Raw genomic sequence first — 26,654 nt, forward strand, 5'->3', positions numbered from 1 at the left:
TTTGAAATGAGGCCTACCATTTACGGTCATTTTCAAATTTATGGAAACAAAGTCGTGACATATTGTTTCAAAGTTAATTCAACGTAGATTACGATTATGCCTCGCACAATTCCATTAGGGGCCCGGGGCCCTCCCCCCTTTTTCAGCAATTTCCATTAAAGTTGTTTTCTCATTTATTTGTGAGTCAAATATTGCGACAGTTGGTGGTACCGAATCATTGACACATACCAATATATGAATGGGGCCCATTACTCCCATTTTTTTACTCGGGGGAACCGTGTCCTTTGACAGAATTCTCGGGAATGTGGTGCGTGCTATTCGGTGCAGAGATGTTCCACGGGCCCGGCCGTAGTTCATCCAAACTTGTTCTAAAACTTTGCAATTTCTTGCAAATACTAATATAATTCAACTCAGGTATTTAGATCTCAAGATCCAGAAGGGACTGAAATCATATGCTTCATATACAGTTGTTTACATGTGAACGTGTAAAACTAGGAAACAATAATGTTGAAATTGCATTTTTTTCTTATAAGTAAATCTATATTTTATTGTTCTGGCCCTGAAGTTTATTGTTTCGAGTTTGTGTTTCATTACTATCAGAAAAATAATTCTAGCACAAATATCACATTACTAGTTCTCAGTAACATGTATAGAACATATTAATATTAGGCAAGGACCTTTTATATGAAACACTTTTCCATATCAAAGACATTACAGTGGAGCTCGCAAAGCTTCATTTCACTGACTTTCACTGTATATTTATAAAAACCCTTTGATGTCTTAAATTAGAAGAGCTCTAGACACCTTTTAAACTTTCCTAAAAAGATCTAAACGCAACAAAAAAGTTGAACAAACAAAGGAACAATGAGCACAAGGTTCACAACATTTGATTTGGCTCAGTTGGACCTGACTGTGCACAGTTTATCCGGCCTAGCCTGGGAAACTGACACACACACACATGCACAGACACACACAGACCATTCAAAGACACAAATGGACCCCCAACCGAGTGTGGAATTGAGGTCAGACTTCGAGGACAGGAACTATGTATTCCTTTGTTTAAATACAGTAAAGCAGTAACAGTAATGGAAGTTGAGATCATTAGGTTAAACCAGGGCTCTACACTAACTTTTCTAGAAGCATGCTGATGAATAATTGACTAATCTGGCGTACCGTAGTTTTGTATGAAGTAAAGATTGACAATGACTCGAGATATATTTGCTAAATGTTTTCAGGTTTTAGTGTCAATATTAAGTTTTTCTGCAACAAGCAGTGGCTGAAATAACAGGAAATTTCTTTTATGTAATTTTAAAAGAACACGTAACAAAAAAAAACAACAGTAAAGCATAACAACAGGTTACATGTATTCTGTTTTTTTTTTATTTTGCAGGAATGCTGTACTTGAATTAACTTAACAGCAGCATTACCAATGTAGCATCTGCATTGCTTCCCCATGGAATTCAATTCAGAAGGTCCAGCTCTTATGGCGTGTTCACACCAAACTCGTTGAAAGCGTCAAAAGCGGCAGGTGTACATCCACAATATATGGTGGACGCGCTTCTGAGGAGCGTTGGAGGTTCCGCTGTGCGTCTCGTGCCTCCTGTGTGCGCGTTTTGAAGCTTTTCGCGTGGCAAACGCTTTTGACGTGCGTCCAGCGCCTCCAACATGGCCGACGCTGGAGTTGGGATTGTTGAACTTTTGGGGCATATCGCGGTGCGTCGACCAATCAGGAGGTGACGTATTCCGTGACGTATTCAGAATAATGAGAAAAAAAAACACACTAACCGGAGACAGATGGACAGGCTCTTCTGCTGGCATAGAGCGCCTATAGTTGGTGTCCTGGTAGGAGATGCGAGCATCAATGCGTGTCAGCAGGTCGTCAAACTGGGCACGGGAAAGACGAAAGTAGCGCTGAAAGCGACTCTCGTCCGAGCGCATCTCTGGTGAATCCAGAAATGGCGGCGAGGCGCAAATAAAGCCAAACCACTTTCTTGCTAATATAGAGCCGATAAACGGGGGTCAGAGGCGGCGTGTTCAGCAAGGAAAAACTTTATTCTCCATTTAACCACACTTCTCTATAGCCCTCTAACATCACAGTGCACACACTGAGTCACACCAAAATACATCCGGCCAGAAACACCGCCTTCTCAACACAATAATGTTCCCCACCATATCACAGCCACTGGGTGAATTATGAACATAACTGATCACCACAATATCATTTATTGTATGAACACTACCAGCAACAGAGAAGCCCCTCCCCTCGACGTGCATTCCAAGCATCTTCGACGCTGGTGACAAGCGTCTGTACTCAATGAGCACAAGTGTCCAACGACGCGCGAGGCACGATTTTGACGCCCAAAACGTGTTGGGTGTGAACGTACCTTTACTCTCAAAGGAGCCATTTTGCCTCATTTCACCTGGATTAAAGTCTTTCATGTGGTCAACACATGCTAATTGCTAATCTGTCCCCACACAATGAAAATCTCTATTTTCTTCCAGAATAGTGTTTTTGTTGGTTTAATTATCTTACCAGGAATTTAAAACTCTCTGTGAGAACCACAGCTGAACATCTGGCCTGGTATCATAGTCCATCAGTTCTGGTCCCTCCACGATGATTCTGATGAGCGTGTACGCTCTATCGCTGAGCTCGGCACGTTCTTCCTTTTTACTGCTGCTCTCATTGTGAGCACACACTCAGTGAAGGACTCGTTATGCCTGGCTCTGTTCACGGACTGCACGCACTCCAAAGGAGCACATCGGTGTTTATGGCGCATTCAACGTTGCATTACAAGTTGAGTGAGCGCGCACCGTCTGCTCACCTGCAGTGCCGAGTGAGAGAAATGCACTCTGTGGGACGTGACGAAGCGCTCAGCCGCTTTGTCTAAAATAAGGTCACCCATACGCATTCGCAATATTAAAATAGTTGCATATTTTGATCACAGTGTCGAGCCCTGGGTTAAACTAATATAGGTGAATTATTCTAAATATTTAGAAATTGTAGCTTTAGGTTAACAATGATTATTCCACTAATGTTACTCCATCAGACTGGCTGATGACTATTTGTAAGGTGGACTATAATAACCATTTGGTTATGCCAAATGGTTATTAGTCATTTGACTTGACCTTTAAGTAGAGCTGAAATGCTCATTATAGCAATAAAAAGCATTAGTGTGTGGTCAAATTAAACTGACAGAAAAAAGGGAATCGTTTTTCAAGTCACATGAGACCAAACATTTTTGAAAAAACTAAGGATTACTGTGACTGATATTCTGCCATGTTTTCTGGCTTCTTGAATATCTCAGTGCAATGTGGACTTATCTGTGTCAGGTGACACTATTTGGAATTATGGAGCTTTTCTTTTTGTGATTTGCTATCCACCACAGAGCTGACGTACACTAGCCCCTAACGCGCTCCCTGCTATTTACCTGGACATGCATACAGAGTGCTTTTATGACAGCTGGGTCTATGAAGAGTGGCTCCGTAGTTCTACTGCTTCTCTGACCTTCCCCATTTCCCCGTCATTATCTCCACTGTTCTGCTGCCAGTGCTTTCAGCCCGTCAATGCTTGTGACTGTGATTCATTGAAACGACCATTAGGGCATTCTCTTCCTCTCTCGCACATCTCTTCCTTTCTTCTTTTGTCTCTGCCTCCAACTTCCTTTTTCCCTTTTTTGTTCTCTTCTCCAAAAACATTCTTGTTTACTTTCCTTGTTTATCGTTTTTTCATATATTTTGACCGTTATTGGCTGTTTTTCATCTTGTGGTCCTGTTCATCCATCGGAGGTGATTCAGGAATGCAGTGACGGGAGAATACTGAGACTAGCTCATCAGTCAGGAGACTCTCCGCCTCCATGTCTCCAGCTTTCACTTTTCAGATGGATAACTCTTTAAAAAACCTGCACATGCATTGTCTTCAGATGCAAGCAACTCACTTAAAGTTTGACTTATCATATGTCATGGCATAACAGGTTTGCAAGGCTTGCTGTCACATTCCTATACATTCTCACTGAAACACGGTAAATAGAAAGATAAAATAGAAGAAAACACAACAATTGTTTAGGTATGAATATAAGATGTGTAATATTTGTTACTGAAATAAAATATAAATCGCTGACAGCATATGTTGTCTCTGCTGCTGGTCAGTGTGTTTTTTGTAGTGACTGTTGTAACATTAACTACAAATTAGTTAACTGCTAAATGTTTGTTTAAACTTGCGGTCCCTCAATTAAATACCATTAAAGTTATGTTATGTTTATGAAACACATTAAAATAAAAAGCAAATAATGTACAAGACATAAAATATAATAAATAAGGATAGTATATCTTATATATAAAGTACGGAGTCCCTTAAGAGACACAAAATGTTGTTTTTAATAAATAGGTTTGTAGTAATACATAGTCTGTTGCATGAAAGTGATGGCGGTGTTGTAGCCGGTTAATGTTGACCACGTACACATTGACAAGGGGAAACATTGGCATCAGCATTCACAGAATGTCATGGGAAACAGATTAAAGTGCAACACCTCCATGTGTTCTGTGTTACAGTGCATACGGAAAGTATTCACAGAGCTTCGCTTTCCCACATTTCATCATGTTACAGCCTTATTCCAAAAGGGATTTAATTAATTTTTTTCCCTCAAAATTCTACACACAATACCCCATAATGACAACATGAAAAAATAAATTTTTTTTTAAATGTTTGCAAATTTATTAGAAATAAAGAATGAAAATATAACATGTACGGAAGTATTCACAGCCTTTGCTCAGTACTTTGTTGTGGCACCTTTGGCAGCAATTAGGGCCTCAAGTCTTTTGGAATATGAAGCCACAAGCTTGGCACATCTATCTGTGGCCACTTTGGTCCATTCCTCTTTACAGAACCTCTCGAGCTCCATCAGGTTGGATGGGGAGCGTCGGTGCACAGCCATGTTCAGATCCCTCCAGAAATGTTCAATGGGATTCAAGTCTGGGCTCTGGCTGGGCCACTCTAGGACCAGAGAACCTGTAGACTAGTCTACAGGTTCCTCCTGCAGAAAAACATCCCCACAGCATGATGCTGCCACCACCATGCTTCACTGTAGGGATGGTATTGGCCAGGTGATGAGCGGTGCCTGGTGTCCTCCAAACATAACGCTTGGCATTCACGCCAAAGAGTTCAATCTTTGTCTCATCAGACCAGAGAATTTTGTTTCTCATGGTCTGAGAGTCTTTCAGGTGCCTTTTGGCAAACTCCAGGCGGGCTGCCATAAGCCTTTCACTAAGGAGTGGCTTCCGTCTGGCCACTCTACCATACAGGCCTGATTGGTGGAGTGCTGCAGTGATGGTCATCCTGCTGGAAGGTTCTCTTCTCTCCACAGAGGAACCCTGGAGCTCTGTCAGAGTGACCATCGGGTTGTTAGTCACCTCCCTCACTAAAGCCCTTCTTCCCCGATCACTTAATTTAGAGGGACGGCCAGCTCTAGGAAGAGTCCTGGTGGTTCCAAACTTCTTCTATTTATGGATGATGGAGGCCACTGTGCTCATTGGGACCTTTAAAGCAGCAGAAATTTTTCTGTACTCTTCCCCAGTTCTGTGCCTTGAGACAATCCTGTCTCGGAGGTCTACAGACAATTCCTTTGACTCCATGCTTGTTTTGTGGTCTGACATACAGTGTTAACTGTGGAACCTTATATAGACAGGTGTGTGCCTTTCCAAATCATGTCCAATCAACTGAATTTACCACAGGTGGACTCCAACTAGGCTGTAGAAACAGCTCAAGGATGATCAGTGGAAACAGAATGCACTTCAGCTCAATTTTGAGCTTGATCTCAAAGGCTGTGAATACTTATGTAAAAGTGATTTATTATTCCAAACCACAAAATAAGACATAAAAGTGTATGATTCTTGCAGATATTGTATTTGATTGATATTGGAATCAGCCAATACTCAAGGCAGCAATAACAAAATTGTAAAAAAAAATTAATACATTTCTTGTGGGGTTTTTTCTCTCATTACATTGTATTTAGAAATGTATTTTAGTTTAGAGCTTTTAACTTGACATATGTATACGTGTGTGTGTGTCTATAAAGATCTCCTGATAATAAGAAACAACATCACTCAAACATCCACGTTGTTGCTCAAACATCCGCCACATTTATCATCATTACCAACCTCTCAATATTTCTTTGTCACAGCCAGAACAATTACTCTGTCTATGTGTGCATGTTGATACCTGTTACCTTTTTTTGATGATGATGATGATGATAGATGCTATCATCTATAGTCCTAGTTTTTTTAGATTTTTTCTACACTTGTCTGTGTGTGGTGGGCGGGGTTTTTAGGGGGTGGGCGTTTTTAGCCTTGTAAAGCACTTTGAGCTGAATTCTTTTATATAAAAAGCACTATAGTGATTGATTGATAGTTGGCAGACCAACTAAAACAGTACGTCCCACTTTGACTGTGTCTCTCTGTGTTCAGGCCTCTATTTGTACAAGTCCCTGCTTCTCCCACATACCCCCCTGCCCCAGCCCTAAAAGCTGTGACTGGGCCTGAGATGCTTCCTGTAGTTTGATGCTGTGTTTGCTTTTCTGATCCGGCTCCCAGAGAGCTGTTGTTAGCTGCTGCTGTTTAAGCATTCATGTCTCCCCCCACTCTTTTAACCCTAACCGGACCTCACCACCATCCAACCGGCCCACCCACCAACTCTGCACTGGGTCATACCAGCAGACCCTGACTCAGGATGTCTACACACACTTAAAAACATGCTGATCCTCTCTCTTTATTTACAAAAATCTCTTTCTATATTGGATCTGACCCATGGAGAAACACACACACACACTGTAACCAGTGCTCCTGCTGAGCCATCACTACTAAAAGGGAAGCGGGAGCTATGAGAGGAATGTGGGCTGACATGACTGCGCAGGTCCACTCTTACATTCAACAGACAGGCAGTGATAGATGAGAACCAGGCTTGACATCCTCACTCTCACTGTCACTAGTGTATGATGCTACAGGTGATCAATAATTCATGCACAGAAGAACCAGCATCAGGTGGTTTAGTTCACCAAAGGTGACAAAATATGGTCACAAAACAAAGTACCTGTTTGCAGAGGTGTCTTCAGTAGTCAAGTAAAAGTATAGATACTTTAATAAAAAAAATACTCTGGTAAAAGTATTGAAGTTCCTCCCTTACTTGAGTAAAAGTAAGAAGTTACTAAATGTACTTAAGTATAAAAGTGAAAAGTAAAACAAATGCCCCTTCCCCTATAAGACAGGGTTTTTAAAACAGCAAATTCCGTATCTTAATTTTTTTAAGAACTTGTAAAAACTGCTACATGTAAACCAGTTAAATCTGTTACCTTTGAACACCTGGAGAATTTAGCACTCATTATAGATACAATTTGTAAATACAATGTTAAAAGAAAAAAAATCCAAATGCTCAATTAAACCCAGAGCAGCATTGAGTTTAACATTTAAAAAAAAAACTTTACATTTAAAAAGAAAACTAAAAATATTAGCTATAAATCTAAGGGACCTGCATAACAGAAAAAAGGAGAAAGTGCAGACATTTGTTTAAAAAAGTAAAGAGTGAAAATAAAAAGCCACCAAAAAGTAAAGTACAAATACCTGAAAAAACTACTTTGTTACTTCTGCCTGTCTGTACTAAGTACAAATACTTGGTTACTTTGTCACCTCTGCCTGTCTGTTCTAATGAAGCTGACATAAACACACCTTTTAATCCAGGTTTTAAGGCTGCTGCTAACATTTGGCAGTTGGAGGCTCTGAGATGAGCTAATCACAAAGCACGATAAATAATGTTGAGCTGATAACGCCGACAGGGTTCATTGGATAGTGTTCAGAGGCTGATGGGAGGAGAGGGAACAGTGGACTAATTAAGATAATGACTTGATCATAATTTACAAGCACATCTCAGCCCCTGCTGACAATTCTAATAACAGCTTAATGAAGTTGTGGATTGTTTTGAAAAGGTAGCTTTTTTTGCACCTTAATTTGGCTTTAGACACACATGATGAGTCCTCATCGGTTATCGTAAGAAAGTCTGAAAATTGCTGATCCAACCTTTTAAAAAGATTGGAGTAGACCAATTTTCTGTGCACAAGGAGTACATGAATGGAGAGATCATTATAGGTCATTATTACACTCACGTGGATAAGCACGCACTGTGAATGTTTGTGTGTAGTTTTGTTGGTAATGGAAAACCTTAATTTTGAAATTGTATTGTGCTGCATCATTGTGGACAAATAGAAACTAACTTCTTCATATACTTTATGGAAAGGAGTTGGTTTGATAATTTGTTTCCTTTACATTTGTTATTTATAAATAAGCTGTAACCAAATTAGTAATGATGAGCAGATTTGTGTGACCGTCGTAAGAACAAACAGTTTATTCCTTTGAGTGGTTCACGTCAACGATGAATCTGGTCGTGATGTCAGAGCAGAATCTAAAACTTGTCTCTATCAAACAAATGAACATTCATCCCTGCTGTGGTTTGGGTGAAAAATATTTGTGCTATTTATATATTTTCACTATTCTGTCAGGTAATTTGATAAATCTGAAGTCACATTAATGCTTTGGCTGTTTATTCGATTTGCAGAGTGAAAATAAAGCCTTGCTTTGCCTTTCGGGGCCACGACTGAAGACCAGCGCCTTGAAGCAACAGTAAACAAATGAATGGCTGCTGCATCTTTAGCTCTGCAGAACTAATGTTTTGTGTACAGACACACAGATGTAGCCTCAGATACCCCTGTTTCATCCACAGAGATAAAAACAATATCCATGTTTTCTGTAACCTTCCAGCTATTTAACTTAATCTGTATAGCTCGTTTTAACAGGTCAGTGCTGACTTAAGACTCAAGATAAAGGCAGTCAAACGGTGTGAATTTATAGTTGTAATTTAAAATAGAATGGTAATAATAACAAAATAAGCAAATATAACAAATAAACTAAAATTCTAAACTAAGAAACAAAGATTCATGTTGAGGTTTTATTTGTTTTTAATGGTGAAACTATTTTACAGGAAATGCAGCATGCTGCTAAATATGTGGAAAAAGCTACAAACAATGTTGTGATAGCTTAATGACATCTATATGATATGATCAATCATTTCTGACACTGTGCCATCAAAAACTAAACCATATGACCATTCCCAGCACTCCTGTGTCTCTCTCTTCATGTCCCAATGCAGAACTGAGTCAAATACAGTAAACCCTGCATATGGTCCAACACCAACTCTCCAGAGAGAATCCACTTCATAGACGAGGCAAGTTTATTTGTATAGCGCATTCATACACAAGGCAATTCCATGTCCTTTACATGATTTAAAAGTGCAACAAAAACATTAAATACTGTACTTTCAAAAAGAACATTAAAATCAGTTGTAAAAACATTAAAAAAAATAAATAAAATGGTGTAAAATCTTATCTCAGTCATACACAGTATAGAAAAAGAGCCTTTAATTTGGATTTTAAAATGTTCCCTATAGATGCTGACCTAAGCTCTGCTGCAGTTTGTTCCAATTCTTTGCAGCATAACAACTAAAAACAGCGTCACCATATTTGCTGTAAACTCTGGGCTCCACTATCTGACCTGTGTCCATAGATCTGAGAGACCTGCTGGGTTCGTACCTGACTAACATCTCACTGATATATTCTGGACCAAAACCCATTCACATATTTCATAAACCCAACCATATCGGCTTTTTGTTAAAGTGTGTAATTAAATCTGTAGTTACAAAACCCAGTGGAATTCACAACCTACAGTGTTTATATGTGATGACATTATTCATATGTTTGAATGCAGCTGGATTGGACTAAACATATATTTCAAGGGTAGCTAACATAAAAGCAAGGAATCTCTGTGTGTGTGTTCCTCAAATATCTCTGCGGATCAGGATCAGACTGACCTGAGAGTTCCAACATGGCTGAAAGTCAAATGTTTAGGACTGAAATAACTGCATACCTGAAGAATACCACAGGAAGAAAATGCAACGTCCATGAATAGAGAATCGTGTGTGTGTGTGTGTGTGTGTGTGTGTGTGTGAGCGCGTGCGGGCGGGCGGGCGGGCGGGCCTGCACCTTCACACATGACTTAGGAAAAGCGGCACCGACAGTGAATACTTTTTCCTCAAATTCTACAAGAGATGAAACCGGAAGACACCGGAAATAGCTTATCCAATCAGTAGGGAGTCTGTGACCTCCAGACAATGGCCCAGAGGAAGTCTTTCCTTCAAACTCCTCTGAATGCTCTGCTTCCACAGTGTGTGAGGTTAGGATGCTCTAAAAATCCCACAAATAACAAACTGGACGTGCTGCTGCACACGTTGTGCACCCAGAGGAAGAGGAGCAGCAGAGGGACCTGAAATAAGATCTAACAGCACTGAAGGAAGCTCGGCCAGGCAGAGCAAACCCCATATAATTGCATTGAATTTATTTTCATGTTTTCTGTGTTGTTCTTTGCTATGATAGCCTGTTTTTCTATGACATGGTCGTGTTGGCAGGAGACTATTAGCGTTCCCTGAGGGAAATTCCCTCCCAAATGACCTGCAATTACAAGCTCATTTTCATTGTGTGATATCGACTCTGGTTGTTTTGCTTTTCCTTTTTGCAGAATATTGATGTGACCAATTTCAGCAGCAGTTGGAGTGACGGTCTGGCATTCTGTGCTCTCCTGCACACGTATCTTCCCGCTCACATTCCTTACCAGGAACTCATCAGTCAAGATAAGGTAGAAAACTGCAGGAAGAATTAATGCATTCTGCTCTCACTGTGGTTTGTACTGTACTTCATCACTACGTACTGCTATTACAGACACATGTTTCACCTGTCTGTGGTTCCTGAATTCTTCGTAGGTTTTTGCTTTGTCTACACTAATCAGCAGCTTAGCCTCATTCTAGGTCTGTTAAAATCAGAAGTGAAAGTAATGGATTACAAGTACTCATGTTACTGTAACTGATTTGCTTTTATGGGTACTTGTACTTTTTTAAGTATATTTCTAAATCAGTAATTTCACTTTTTACGTTTTAAACAAAGTAAAGTAATTCTTTACATTTCTATACCCAACCGTTACTGAGTAAATATTATTTTTTAGTTTTAAAGTGATCAATGGACATTGTGAAACTACAAAAAATGTAATTACCAGACAACAATCAAATGGCATCACATCAAAGCCGACCAACACAATTAAATGTAATGCACCGCTCCAAAACAGCATTGAATGACGGTTATTTTCTCAGTTTAGGTCCGTTCACACCAAACATGATGAGTCGCTTGAACATTGCTGCGCTTTTTGGTTGTTCCATCGCTCCAATAACGTGACAACAGTGGAATAGTATGTGTCTGGAGAGCTGGAGGCAGCACTGAGAGGGCTGCTCACTTCTTTTCCGGCCGTACGTTTACAGCACTTAAAGCTGTAGTATGTAGAATTCTGTCTCCGCTCTGTTTTGAAACCCTAAACCTAACCTCCCTTATCGGTGTCTTTGTGAATGCTCTTAGCAATTTTTTTCTCAATAGAGACATAGTGTCAGATGTATGGACTTTTTCTTGTGTTATCAGAGATATTTATTTTTTGGTATTTTAGAGACTCTGACATGAATGCATATCACTCTGTAGTTACTGCCCTGAACAGCGGCTACTGCCATCAGCCATATGCTCAAAGATGATTATGGATTTTTGACCAAATGATGCCAAAAAAAACTTACATACTGCAGCTTTAACATAGACAACGCCACATGTACTTACAGTTTGACTGTTCAACTGTAAAGGATGAGTTCACTCAAAATATACTTATAATTTAAAACGCTTATTCAAGGAGTAAACCACTTTCATTTTAGCCTCAGTAAGTTGAAGAAGTGTACAGCCTCCGGCTCTACAGACAGTGATGACTGGGAGTGACGTGGGCAGAAACTCTTTGCTGATTGGATGTGCGTGACAGCGTCATGCGAAGTCGCTTGAAAGGGTCAAAATTTTCAACTTTGAACCACTTGTCGCTGGAATCGCGCAAGTCGCCTCGCTTGATGTCACGTCATTTACATTGATTTTGAATGTAATCTAGTCGCTGAAGTCGCGTTTGGTGTGAACATACTTTTATAGTTCATAAAAAAATGTGTACATTTTGACAAACCTTTTATTTAAAGATGCCTTTGTGGAAAATAAATTACGTTCCAATTGGGCAAAATTTCTTTCTTTTTAGTTTATACATGAGATGTTTACTGTATGCAAAGGAACCGTGGCAAGATTTATTACCAAAAATAAACGTGGTGGGTGAAAGTAACTCGTCATTTTTACTTTGAGTACTATTTAATTGAGCTACTTTTTACTTGTACTTGAGTATTTTATGTATGACTTTCAATCGAGTAACAGTACTTCTACTTGGCTAGGATCAATCAGTAATCTTTACACCTCTGGTTAAAATAAAGCTTCCACAATGTCACCAAAGGGCTTTGATTAAAGGGAAAAATCTGAATCCCAATCTAAGAATGCAACGTTGCCTTAAATAAGGTGCTCTTGGAACAAAACTAAATTGAATTGCATTCAGTACAGGCTTACATGATACGTTCACTTGTTTTAGTTTTGAATCAGGACTCATGGTACACTAAGCACATGAGATGGATTGGAAATCAATGTATTTACAGAAGAGACATGAACACTGACAACACGTCTCATGCATTTGAAGTGGAAACCTAATCTCTGACCCTTTTATCTAAAAAGTCAACTCGCTAACATTCCACAGTCATTACTGGGTCATGACCTGCAGGAGCAGGTCTACAGTCCCATGTCACAGCAGACCATAGATTCTATTACTACATGTACTCCATTTTCTTTAGTGGCTACAGTCACAGCCAACACAATAATGGACAGATAAAAAGATTACTCCTGTTTTATTAATGAGAAGTAGCCTACTAACTACCCATGAAAATATCGCTTTAATGTTAAAATGTTAAAATCACAATTTAGGTTCTGTTTAAAAATAATCCTGTCTTTTAGAAACAGTGTTTTAATAAAACCCTGTATTGATTCATAGACGGTACTTGATGAACCCTTCAATCCACGGAGCAACCCATTCTTTCACAACAGGAAGTCCTAGCAGTAAAAATGTTTGACTATGAAATTTCAAAAGACAGAGTGAGGTTTTTAAATATCTACATAGAAGCAGATATAAATGCAGGGCCCGCAGAACAACTCTGCGCCGAATAGCACGTACCACGTTCCCGAAAATTCAGTCAGATGACTCGGTTCCACCCGTGGCACATACGGAGTAATGGGCCCCATTCATATATTGGTAAGTGTCAATGATTTGGTACCACCAACTGTTGCAATATTTGATACACAAATAAATAAGAAAACAACTTTAATGGAAAGTGCCAAAAAAAGGGGGAGGGCCCCGGCCCCTAATGGAATTGTGTGAGGCATAATCGTAATCTATGTGTCGTTAAATTACCTTTGAAACAATTTATCATGCGACTATGTTCCCATAAATTTAGAAATTACCGGAAATGGGGGGTGGGCCCCCGTGTCCCATGTATAAAAAAAAAAAAAAAAGGTTCCGAGCATCTCTCATTCATGGAGTATTCATACCAAACTGCATTCTGAGAACTAACAAGAACTAACGGAGGAGTAGTCATTTGAAAAATGGGGCCCTCTGGTTCCCCTGTGACACGTACGGGGTAATGGGCGGGGGCCCCATGTATATATTGGTATGTGCCAATGATTCAGTACCACCAACCATCGTAATATTGGCAAATAAAGCCCTGCCTAAAAAGCAAACTATCTATTATGAAACAGGTTGGCTGGTACAGCAGGAGAAAAATAAAATATATTTTATTTAGAAATGTTCAAGCGGAGAGTCATTTATCACCATTACCTGCATGTACCAGCTCTAGTTATGTAGGTGGATGTACAGTATGTGTGCACCACTTTCTTCATACAGCAACACAAAACTTTGATGAATTATGAAGGTAGTCTGATGTTGGTTGTTAAAGAAGGACATACAGCTGGAATATTCACTAACATAGCATCTTGTTTCCTCTCAAGGGAATTTACGTCTTCACCCTGTGTTGGAACAATAAGACAATACAGAATCACCTCTGAGCAGAGCTGCAATACATAACGTGGAGCTTTAATGCATGCATACTGTATGTGCGCACAGGGTTGCAAAATGTATGTGTACCAGTACCATGAAGCTGATGTCACAGAGTGAGCACAGACCTGTTAAAACTATTACACAGTCCCTCCCTCTGTGGCAGATATCACACACACACACACACACACACACACACACACACACACACACACACACACACACACACACACGGCTGGTGGCAGGTGGAGAGAAAAACCTTTCAATGAGGATGTATTTTACAATCTTTTTCTAAAAGATGAGTGGAATGGAGTCCGTCTGCCTTGACTAGTCCTGGTTGTACATGTACATTTTTCTTTCAATCAGATCTGGTTCAGCTCAGCCCACAAAAGGAAACGATCCATTTTCACTTGCACATGTTTTACGTGCATGCAGGGGAGAGTTTGGCATCCACATCCACAAGATGATCACAGAGTCACAACCAAACATGGATTCAACAGGGAACATATTCAAAGGAAGCTTAGAACAGGATGTTACTTCACTTCACACAATGTTTTGTACACTTTAATAAAACATTGTGGTCGGAGAACTTTAATATAAATGTAGAGCAGCATGAATAAAAATTATTAAGGATCAGTTGGAGTTTAAAAGACCAGCTCGGATAAAAAATATCCTGCTGGAAATAAAGTGTCTCTCCAACAGGTGTTTGTGATGATCTTTGTGATCTGCGTACTTAAAGGAAGAATCCTAGGTTCTGATCTGGATTCTAACGGGAACCAGAAGCCTGTGTTGGAACCAGAGTCCTTTGAAATAAAGACTTGGAACAGCTCAGTTTTGTGTGTTTGTTCATGTGTTTGTGAGCTTGTTGTTGGTTGGATCTGCGTGTGTGTGGCTGTTAACTTACTCACTGTTTGTGCTGCAGGTCCAAAATCTGACCCTGGCTTTTAAGGCGGCAGAGAGCGTTGGAATCAAACCCTCGCTGGTGAGCCGACACACACACACACACACACACACGCACAGAAGACAAAGACAAGTTAGAAACACCACACTTTGTTTTGTCCAACGTGGAACATTACATGCTTTAGAGACTTTTGTTAGAGGGCAGTCGTCACCATTCGGAGGCTTTTATTGTGTCAAATCAATTCTGCTTTGTTCAGATAATCGACACAACTTCACCTGATACAGAGCGTAAATTTTTTTTAATATTCATTAACTTCGAGCTGCTTTAAACGTTTGCCTGATGGGACATTTCTGATCATCGTGCAGCTGTTTCTTAGAAATGTATGAACTATGTTTGCTCTTATTGAGAAATGCCTCCAGGATTTGTCAACGTGTAAAACTGTCAGTCAAGGAAAAAAATCTACTGTTGTTGTTTGGAGTCAAAAAATGATGTGTATCAAAATGCGTTTGCATCCAAGTAAAGTTGCACTAAAATCAGGTTCTATTTCAGCTCTTTTAAAAATGCAATGAATAAATTAAAAGAACCTTAGTTACTGTACCTCACACATGCCATAACATTGAAACATCATGAATATAAAGCTTTTATAAAAAAAGAAAGCCCAACATGTATACTTGTTAGTTTTGGTGTATGTGTTGTGGTAGCTCAGGTCTAAAAGCTCTGGTACCATTCAGTGCCGTTCTCTCAGAGAGCTTCTAACTTAGCCTCAGAACTCCTAGCAAGGAATCTTAGCTTTACAGTGTTTCAGGAAGTTTCTGAGAGCAACTCTGAGCAAGGAGGGACAGAAAGTGTTATCTCACTGAGGTGGTGTGGTTGACCCCGTTGCTAGGTATGATGCAGCCTTCTAAAAGCTGTGATTGGGGGGAGGAAGAAGAGTCATGCTCCTAGGACTGCTACTGATCATAGAACTTGGACTGCATTCAGAAATGTGTAATCATGAAATTAATTTCATGTCACGATGATGAAACTCATCAAAACTAAATTAATTTGTACGTTTGAACGTACTTCATTCACGTGCCGATTATGATATGGATTTGCTTATTGTTATGTTACTGTCCACGCTGGTAATATTACCACTGTATTCAATATCAATGGTGGACGCAGACACAGCTGTCAGCAATTCCTGTGATTGCTGGAACTCTTATAAAAAGCAATTTAATTTGGCAGAAGGAGCTAAAGAATGAATGAAATGGTAAAAAAAAAAAAGAACTAGAAAGCCCAACTGGACAGAAGAGCAGTGCCTCATGATGGCATATGGAGGAAAATATAAGATTAAGGTCTAGAGTGAAATTTGGTGCCGGGATCACAGTGCAAGGGAAGTGGCAGACCTGGGAATGCATTGCTCAACAAATAGGAATGTAAAGATTAATCGTGAGGCAATTAAAAATGGATTCAAATGTGTCACGGTTCACATCAGTATTCTGAAACTGAATGGCAGTACCTAAAAAAAATAAATATATATATATATATATATATATATATATATATATATATATATATATATATTTTTTTTTTTTTACAGCAGAGGGCACTATCTATTTAGAATTTGAAATTCAGGACGCACCACTGTGTACTGTAGAGCCAGAATTTAAATTCATAAGCTTCTTCTTCATTTGTACTATTTCTTTATTAATTTCATTCAGGATTTATTTTTAATTAAATTGCATTGTTTTGCATGGTTTATCAAGGGATTCTTTTGACAATGAAATATAAAAGAAAATAGTAGGTTTTTTTTTTTTCAAAGAAAAAAAATGAATATTTTTCAGTCATCATTTGTCTACAGTCTCATTTTGTAAAATAAATTGTGAGAGAATCATATCGTGAACCCAGTATCGTGAATCGTATCGGGAGTTGAGTGAATCGTTACATCCCTACCAACAAATAATTGCGTTGTTCCCCCTCCATGTGCGCACAAACACGTGTGGGAAGCGCTGGTACCTGTTGCAAAGCCAGAGTGGAGATTGCAGCACACAAGTGAATTTCTTCTCAAACAGGTGAATGTTGTAAGTCACCATTTACGCTACGCCTGCTGACATCGCTTACTTTGATAATAATAATTGTATGAATGTTTTAGGATTTTTATTTACTCATTTACTGAACGGCTCAGGGGGTGGATCACCAGCTTTCTGTTGACATGAACTGACTTGTTTTGTGATGGTGCAGTAATGCAGACGTGTGTGCCATCAATAACGCCAACACCACCAGGGAAACCTGCTATGCCCACGAATGTCCATTTGTTGACCTGAAACAAGTGAGCATCCAGCAGAAAGCCAACAAATCCATCCAACTTCTGGCCCGCTTGTTCCTGTTCAGGGTCGCAGAGAGTGAAAAAATCACGCTACAATCTGAGGCGGTGAAAGCCCTACACTGTTGCTATTTTCCCATATAGGTCTTACAATATTGTGATGTCTTTCATCTCAGGCATTATTATGTTACTACGCTGGGTGGGAAAAGTTAGCTCATCCACGATGTGGTCAACCACAAACATTATCCCTGCACGATAAAGCCAGTAGGGCGTTATTAAGTCACTGTGGTTAAACTTCCTCTCTGTATTTCTGTCATCAATTGTTTAAAACACTCTTAAAAGTTCTCCTCATTCCTCTTAAAGCTGATATTTGGAGTTTCTGAGAAACGTCTCGATTTCCCGCCCTAAACAATTCCACTTCCTCCCACTGCCTCTGCCAATCTACCAGAAGCCACGCCTCTACTTTTCTGCATGCGCATTGCGGAACATAACAAGGTCGCATTGAGTCGCATTGATATAGGTCTATGGGTCAGGTAAGAGCTAAAATCATATTTACCTGTTTGCTGTTGTGACGCGCGGCCTTGTTTCCACATTCACTCAAAAACAGGAAGTCAAAGCCTATTGGCTGGGCGATCACGGCACTCGTTTCCATTTGTATAGGGGTCTATAGGACAAAGGTGGGACTTACATACATGATGTATATGAATGACCACCAGCAGTAGACATAGTAAAAGACTAGTTCGGTATTTTTTCGCATTTCAAAAGAATCATAAATAAACATAGATTTCTCAGAAACTCCAGATATCAGCTTTAAGGCCTAAGATGCTTTGTGAATTACTGTACTTTTATCTTATCAACAGAAAATTCTAAGAAGAATCTTAGAATTCAAGGAATTCCAACATTTTTCTTACAATGACTTCACTCTGAGGCGCTTTTAGCCTGAGGATGCTTTATGACAACGGCCTCTGGTTTCTGAGCGTCACTCAGTCACAACTTTACTCAGGGCTGGGTCAGGTGACACATGTTAAAACAATCACCAAAATAGTTCAAAGGACTCGATCAGCTAAAAGCAGCTGTTTTTATCCAAAAACACAAAGAACTAGAGCTCCTCATTGTGCTTTAGAGAAGATTAAGTACCAAATGATCAGAAACTTCTGTTAAAACTGTAAATGCTGTAGCAAAACTCTTTCTAAATTAAAAGCGCGACATCTGTTTTTTTTTTTTTTTTTTACTTTTCCTTTAAACCAGACAAATGCGTTGAACCCACTCAAAGTGATCGTCACTGACGTTTGGATCGCAAACCCTAATTAGGATTCCTTGATTTATTCACGCTTATGTGGTTCAGAGGTAAAAGCTGTGGAGTACTCAATTTTACGCTCCCAAATCCATCCATTACACACTTGTTGGAGCCCTTCCACACTTTAGATCAGATAGATTAGATTAGATTGATCTCCATTAGTCCCACAACAAGGAATTCCCCCTGCAACAGCAGCGAAAAGAGAAAAGCAAACACACAATGTACGCTTTGCAGAAAGGAATACACAAAACCAATTTAACAATATATATTTTTTAAAATTGATTATTTCAACATTATACAATAAACATATGAGTTAGGTACAAGACATGTAAATGAGTATGGTGGATATTTAATTATGTACAGATTTTACAGCAGTAGGTATGGACACAAAAAAAGACACTGGATGATTTTAACAGTCCAATTATTTACAATAATTACATTACATAGTCTCTGCACATGCATAGTCCCTGATCTTCAGCTGAGAGATATAGAGTTGTCAACTGCTGCTCGATTGACACTCGGAATCCCTTTTTTAATTTAATCTTCTATTTATTTCCATTTTGTACAAGTGGAAAAGCAACACACGTGCAAACATCTGTGTGTGTGTCCTTAAACTGTGTTTCTACTGTTCCATTGTGTTGATTATATCAACAGTCTCTATCCACTGTGTCTGTGTTGGGATTGTCTTTTGCCCATTTCCTTCTAATTGTGTTAAACCTGCTAAAAATACACTCTCATTAAGATTTAACTTCCCATTTGTCAATTTTCTGCACAGAAGGGATTCAAAGACAACACTGTACACGTGTATAACTTGGATGCGTGATTTTCCTATTGGTAGTACAGTTTCCAAAATTGTCTTGTACTTTCATTGTCACAAAATATCTGTGCGTGACTGGACTTTTTTGTTGATTTCTTTGCTTTTATTCTTAGGAGAAATAAAGTAATGTAGGCCATCAGGTTTTCCTAAGGAAATTCCCACTAGATCTGGGAACTCCTGGGAGCTTCTAGAATGAAAGGTGTATAAGACAGTAATGAGAGAAACCATGTTGTATAGTTTACAGTAGAGGTCGACAGATATGGGATTTTCAAAGGCTGATACTGATTTAAAAAATGTAAAAAATCAGGCGATGGCCGATATCTAAAGCTGATATTTGAGGCCGATATACTTTTTTTTTTAAAGCACATTGATTGTGAAAGACAATTGAAACACTCATATGATATAAATGTATATATTAGAAATTAAATTAAATACAGAACTCTTAACATTTATTAAACTTTAAATATACCCGTACACAACCAAGCAAAACAAAAATCATATTTTGTCAGACACTATTATTATTATATCGCCTCTTTATTTGTAAGTCTATTGGCTTCTACCTCTCCCATGCACAGGCTATTATTATTATTACTTTTTTTCTATGTTGTGTATTCATAAATTCGAATGGATGTTTTTTATGTTCTTTCTTTTTTCCGTTAATGGCTAGTCTAAAGTGCTAAATTCGAAAAAAAAAAAATATAATAAAATTAAATTAAATAAATAAATCAAAATAAAACATTTGAAAAAAGTCCATATATATAGTTTAGAGACAGTGGCACTGAGAAATAAAAACAGGAGGCAGAGATAAAGATGTTTAGAGGTATGAGTGCATCAGTGGGACGTCACGTTAGATGTTTAGGAGATAAAGTCAGAGAGGCCAGACTGAGATCTATTGGACATGTGCAGAGGAGGGACAGTGGATTTACTGGTAGAAGGATTCTGAGGTTGGAACTGCCAGGCAGGATGCCTAGAGGAAGACCAAAAAGGTGATTTATGGATGTAGTGAGAAGACATGAAGTCAGCTGGTGTGAGACAACAGGATGTAGAGGATAGGGTTAGATGGAGGCAGATGATTTACTGTGGCGACCCCTGAAGAGAACGGCTAAAAGGAAAAGGAGAAGAAGAAGTTTTTCATTTTTGGAATTTGAAAAGCCAAACTGGTCCACAGCTGGAGGTGTTTGCTGAGTGTCACAGCGCTGAAATCAACAATGTTAGCACAGCGTCTCAAATGTCAACAGTGGCTGAGAGTGCACATCGTAAATGAGTTAACAACCATTATTGTCACATTAAAACACACGCCTCACACACTTCCATTAATCAAGCTGTGAGGGTCATTTTAACGCAATCCATCGTTCAAAATATCATATAATATGATTTTCATTTCCTTTCATTCACTTTATTGATCCTGAGAACCTCATGCAATCCCAGCTCATCATTAGTTTGGTATGAGTTCAGTTTGATCAATCACACCTGACGGCTGTAACCTGGCAACATGAGGAAACACTCTGGACAAAGTTGCTCTGATTGGACACTGATGTCTGAAGGGAGATGTGGGACGTCTTCTTGTCCTCCTGTGGCTGAAGGCACTGATGAAGCTGTTCAATCAAGACGTGGGACAGAGGCCGAAATGAAACAACAGTTTGTAATGCAGCAGATAGAAACCGCCATTATGATGCCACTCACCATCAGACACCAGTTATACCCAGCATGGCTTTTTATGGTCATAATATCTTCTACTGCTTCCCGATCACCAACCTTTGGTTCAAAACTCTCTTTTGAACCACACATAAACCACCTCTGCAAGACATCCTTCACTCCACTCCCTGCTTCTCTCTCTGGGATGTTCAGAAAAAGGCCACGCCTTCTTTCCTCTCCTCCAGACTGGATTACTGTATTACTGCATTTACCAACCGGATCCCACGCTAGAATCTGCAGACGCTTCAAAGCACCCAGACTCTGCAGCAAGGTTCCTGATGAGAGAGAAAATATGAGCACATCACCTTAACGTTTCCACCAGAAATGAATAAAAGCTTTTACTGCTCACTCATCAGTGTATCTATAGAAATGCCCCCTCATACCACAAAGATCTACTCTTCCACATAACACAGCACCGCTCCATTCACTAGCTCTATAGTCAATACCATGGGTTATAACAGGGCTATGTGTGGAACACTGTCTATTGACAGTTTTATCAAAGGACTAAACATTTTCTTTTTTAAACAAAACTGTGGCTTCTTTCTCCTTTGATGCTTTCTAATGACCTTTTCCAAGAAGGTCATGTTTTCACCTGCCGTTTATTTATTTGTTTGTTTGTCTGTGAGCAAGATTACATCAAAATTACTGAACAGATTTTGACAACATTTTTACTAACTTACAACATGGAAGACTCTTATTATAATTTGCAGGCAATCAGATTATTATAGTGATTCTGGATCCGTTTCAAAAATCCAAAAATCCTTATCTCATTGTTAGTGAAATTTTAGAAATTCATATTTTGGTTTGTAATTGACCCATCTTTATGAAATTTTACTCAGTTATGTCGGGCTGTTTCCTCAATGGCTATGGATTGCACATTTTAGTGGGATTTAAATTCCCATACATTTGGACGTTCTTTATGGAGATATCATTTTTTTTTACAAGATCATGGTACCATGATCAGGATCAATATATATTGGCATCTGGATCAGATGGCATTATAAGCTTGGCAAAGGTTTGTCCCCTCTGAGTGCTCTTGTTTTATTTTCATTTAAACCTGTAGCACTTTGACATTTCTAGTAAAGTGCGTTATAAATTCATTGTGTTATCATCTATCTTCTATACTCTTCTGCTCATTTAATCAGGACTAACACACACACATTGTAGACCTTGAAATCAGAGTGCTCTGATATGCATGCTAATGGAGAACATGCAAACTATGGCAACAGAAGCTTAAGGCAGGCCTATTTTGAGCCGATTTTCAACTTGTGCGACTATTTTGTGGGGTCGTGCGAGTCTCTGCTAGATCGTGTGTCGTGCATCGTGTAGTATACATGAGATCAGGAGAATCGATGAACACCTCACGACCAGATCCTGATCAGCAATCGTAGGTCGTAAGGATTTCAAACATGTTTGAAATCCAGTCGCTCCTCGTGAGGGTCTTACCGTAAACGCTCACACTGCGCATGTGCGAACACCGTAGGACCGCTGTAAAATTGACAGACTGTACTGCCCACGTCTGTCCATCACATCACTGTCTTTTCTTTTTTAAAGCTCTTTTTGCGGAGATTTGCAAGTGTCTCCTCCACACCATACACTGTAAAAAGGGTCGGGGAGCAGCAGGGGGGATTCAATGAGCCTGTTTTTTTCACACAAACTACTACTTTCATGTAAATCTGTCCTTACATAGTGAAAGCTTTAGCAAATATGACTAAAAGTCACTTTTATAAGAGCTGCAGACTGTATCTTTAATATAACCTACTGCTCCAAAAACACATCTCAAGGTTAACAGCATCATCTCAACGCATATTAAACACTTATACCTAATTACAGTATATTCTTATCTAACAACCACACATTAAAGAAAAAAAATCTTTTTTTCTTCACACTATGTTAAATGAATAATAATAATAATAATAATAATAATAATTTGTTAATAGTTTGTTGCAATTTCCCACATTGTAGATTATTCTTCTTATTTCTCTAAAGTTTCTTCTTCTTGGATTAATTTCAGGATGTTTATTCTCAACTTTCCATGTTTAAAAAATGTTTTCTGACTTTAATCTGGCCTCACTGCTATGGAGGCTCCCCCTTGGTTTGGACTTTGTGGTGAACTCCCAGTATTCCCTCTGGTGAGGTCTTCTCTCAACTCTTCCTGGAGAGTTTTTTGATCAGATTCCTTGTTGTGAACATTTTTTCCCTTGACCAGAGGAATGGTCTAATGTTTTTTAGAATTGGCTCACCAGAGCGTTCTAAACTGAATCCATTGAATGTGTTTGGTTGCTGCTTTGCGTCACTGATGGTGAAAGGTCTTTGATCTTTATAAAGAATGATTTTTTTTTTAAAAAAAAAAAGACGGCAGAGCTCACGTTTCATCGAACGTCTGTACAGTTCACTGAGAAAGTGACGGCCACATCTAAAATACATTGTCATTCTTAGACCCTTCAACGGATTTAGATATACATCAATACTGGTAATTATTGAATCCAAATATTTTTGATCCGACTGATATGAGTGAACCACAAGCTGCTCTCATTTTTGTTTGTTGGCTGTCATTTTTGTTTTTTTCCCTGGTTTCGGCAGCAATAGACTGTTTTAACTTTGTTTTGGTAATTTATTACTGATTATTAATAATGTGTGTTTTATCACTTGAATGAATAAAACATTAGGACACAGTAATTAGAGCAATAAACAAAGAAAAGCTTTTTAGCACCTGTTTATGGTCGCAATCCTATGAATTATTTACATTTTGTCTCAGCTTTTGATCTATTTTCCAGATCAATAGCAGAACTTGTTTGTTGCTCATGAGTTGATGGAGCAACAAGAAGTGAACACAGTGCTGCAACATCCTGCAAGTTTATTCTCTGCTTTCTCTCTCACACAAACAAAGGAGGAAACATGAAAACACAGAGAAACAAACATGCAAGCATGGAAGTATTTGAAATAGGACTAACACTATCAGATTTCCACTCACACAAACACACAATTGGTTGATATGCCATCTCGTTTCTGTAGTAGAGTTAACATACAGTGTTATTCTGCAGAATCTTTTCATCATGTTGGCCTGCTGGTAAATGCAGACATAAGACAAAGCTGGAAATGATGTCACGGGGTCTGCTGGTGCCTATCTCTAGCTGTCATTGAATGTCAGACGAGGATACACCCTGGACAAGGCCCCAGTCTATCGCAGGGCTACACACACACACACACACACACACTTAGTCATGTTTTTGTAATGTGGGAAGAAGCTGGAGTATCAGGAAAAAACCCATGCAAGCACAGGGAGAACATCCATGAACAAAAATACTTTCCTTACATTCTGTTAAACATGTAAAACAGTTACTACCTACTTACGTTTAGTATTTGATTGGTAAAAACTTTATTTTTATAAGATCCAAGCATTCTCTGTAAGAGCTATATACTGTATATGAGGAAAACAAACAAACTGCTTGGAAATTTTAAAAATTTGGTGAATAAAACTACTTTAAGATTGTTGATTGTCTCTTACCTCCGTTGAGGTAAGAGACAATCCACACACGAGCACTCCACACACACAAGATAGTGGAGCTTAGTCACGCCTCTCCACAGGTGATGAGGCGTCTACATGAATTACAGTATGTCTATGTGTTGGTCAAGGAAGCAAAGCCTGTTATTTTATTGGGTCATTAATCGCTGATGTCCGATACTTAATTTTCATTTTAGTTCAAGGTCCACATATGACCCAGTTTGACCTCAGGTTGGCCTCACCAGAAAAATACATGTTTTTGTGAAGGAAAAAAGCACAAATTCAAAGAAAATGCAGAATGTTAAGCAATTGGTGAAAATTCCTGGTCTTTGCAACTAAATTTCTCCAAATTTGCAACATAATTTGCCAGAATTCTGTGGGATCATTTGCGCTAATTTTCCAGCTTTTTAAAAATAAATGCAATTTCATTTCACTGTAAACAATGTAGTATTGCAACCCCCATTGTATTTTATCTACATCTTATATGGTAATTTACAAAAAGTCCTATTTTTGCAGGAGTTTCTACTTGGAACAAAATCTTCGTGCGGCCCAGACTAGATGATCTAGTGGGCTGAACTTGGCCCGCGGGCCTTGAGTTTGACATGTGGCTCATTGTGCTGATTCTCACTGTTTCTAACAACAGGACATGGAGGAGCTAATGAGGACTGACAGGCCCGATTGGCAAAGCGTCATGCAGTACGTCTCCCAGATCTACAAGTACTTTGAGACCTGAAGAATGGAAGCCCTGATAGAAAGAAGACAATCACCGCAGCACTTTCATCCTCCAGTCTGTCTGAGCTTTAATAGACTCCTTAAACCGACCTAATGCTGGAAAACAAAAAATCTAATGCAAAGTCACAGTTTTCACTAATCAAGTGTGAAAATTGATCGTAAATGATAGTAATAAGCTGCTAGATGGCCCTGATTTTTCAAACACTTATTGTGATAAGTACCTCATTTGTTACCTGCATTGCCGTGAGTTGCTTCCCAATGATCCGTGTTGTTTGGGAATCAAACACTCAGGGAGTGCTTTTAAAAATGGGCAACATTTGGGCACGAAAAGCAGCCTTTAATACAATTATGGTGTCTGTGTGAGTGGAGAACATGCAAACCTGCCACACTGAACCCAAGAGATTTTAAGTTACAAAAGAACTTCACACTTTTAACTGGATTCTCTCCAAAACTTTAAATAAAGCCCACCTTTTTTAGTAGTTACTGAAATGATTCCAGTTTGACGTACTCACTTGTGAACACTTATCTGAGATGGAGATTCTTCACTGTGAAAAGTTAAACAGATCTTTATCATGTACATGAGCATCTGCTCTACAAACCAAAGTCATGTGACCTGCTGTCATGTTTTCATTCAAAATGAAAGCTGAATTCCATCCCTGCTCTGTCACATGATGGAAAAAAGGCAGACGGGTGAAGCTCCAGCCGCTAGAAGTGTTTGCATATTCATGATGTTTGTATTGAGTGATGGTGTAGAGTTAGATCTCAAAAAGTGAAAGGCTGCAGCAGATTTCCCTCCAGTCGTGCATGTTTATGTCTGCGTGATGAGCAGACCAGAGCTTGTGGCTTAAATCAAAGCCAGAAGAAAAACCCAAACTGAATAGTTTTGTAGAAATATTTTACACACAAACCGATTGTGAGCTCAATGACTGAATTTTTTTTTTTTTTTACAGCACTGAGGGCCAAATGTTTTCCTGATTTCTGTCCACCTCCATGTTTGTGCAGCTGCTTTGTAAAATGTATACTTCTGTGTGTGGCATGCCATGCTGAATCATGAAAGAGATGGGCAACCACGACGCATTTCCTCGCTCTGCAGAGGATTTTATGTTTTGAAGGATAAAAGTCTTAGACTTATTTATTTATTTACAGGACAACTGTGGTGAACTGCCATGTTTTGTATTCTGTGGTTTAAGAAAAGGTTGTTAATAAAGAATTGTATATATTCATTTCCAAACGTTTTGAGTTTTCTGAGACATTTTGCTGCTGAATAAGCTCTTTTTGTGAAACTGCTGAGTCAGGCATGCTTCTGTTTAAGTTACTGGGCTACTCTGG

At 39.0% G+C, this 26,654-nt stretch overlaps 1 protein-coding gene across 10 annotated transcripts in view; it reads left to right on the plus strand.

Annotated features, from left to right (window-relative positions):
• The window catches only part of specc1 (sperm antigen with calponin homology and coiled-coil domains 1), a 98,210-nt gene extending 71,817 nt beyond the window's left edge, over nucleotides 1–26,393 (plus strand). For 9 of the 10 annotated variants that reach the window (XM_028466691.1, XM_028466690.1, XM_028466692.1 and 6 more), the window contains 3 exons: nucleotides 10,609–10,725; nucleotides 14,999–15,058; nucleotides 25,237–25,326. In XM_028466691.1, the coding sequence (XP_028322492.1) occupies nucleotides 10,609–10,725; nucleotides 14,999–15,058; nucleotides 25,237–25,326 (267 nt within the window). Of the gene's footprint in view, nucleotides 1–10,608; nucleotides 10,726–14,998; nucleotides 15,059–25,236 lie in introns of all 10 variants that reach the window. The other variant, XM_028466694.1, reaches the window with a different exon arrangement.
• The last annotated feature ends 261 nt before the right edge of the window (nucleotides 26,394–26,654 follow it).

Source organism: Gouania willdenowi, chromosome 14 (genome assembly GCF_900634775.1).
Source record: "Gouania willdenowi chromosome 14, fGouWil2.1, whole genome shotgun sequence".
Lineage (NCBI taxonomy): Eukaryota > Metazoa > Chordata > Actinopteri > Blenniiformes > Gobiesocidae > Gouania > Gouania willdenowi.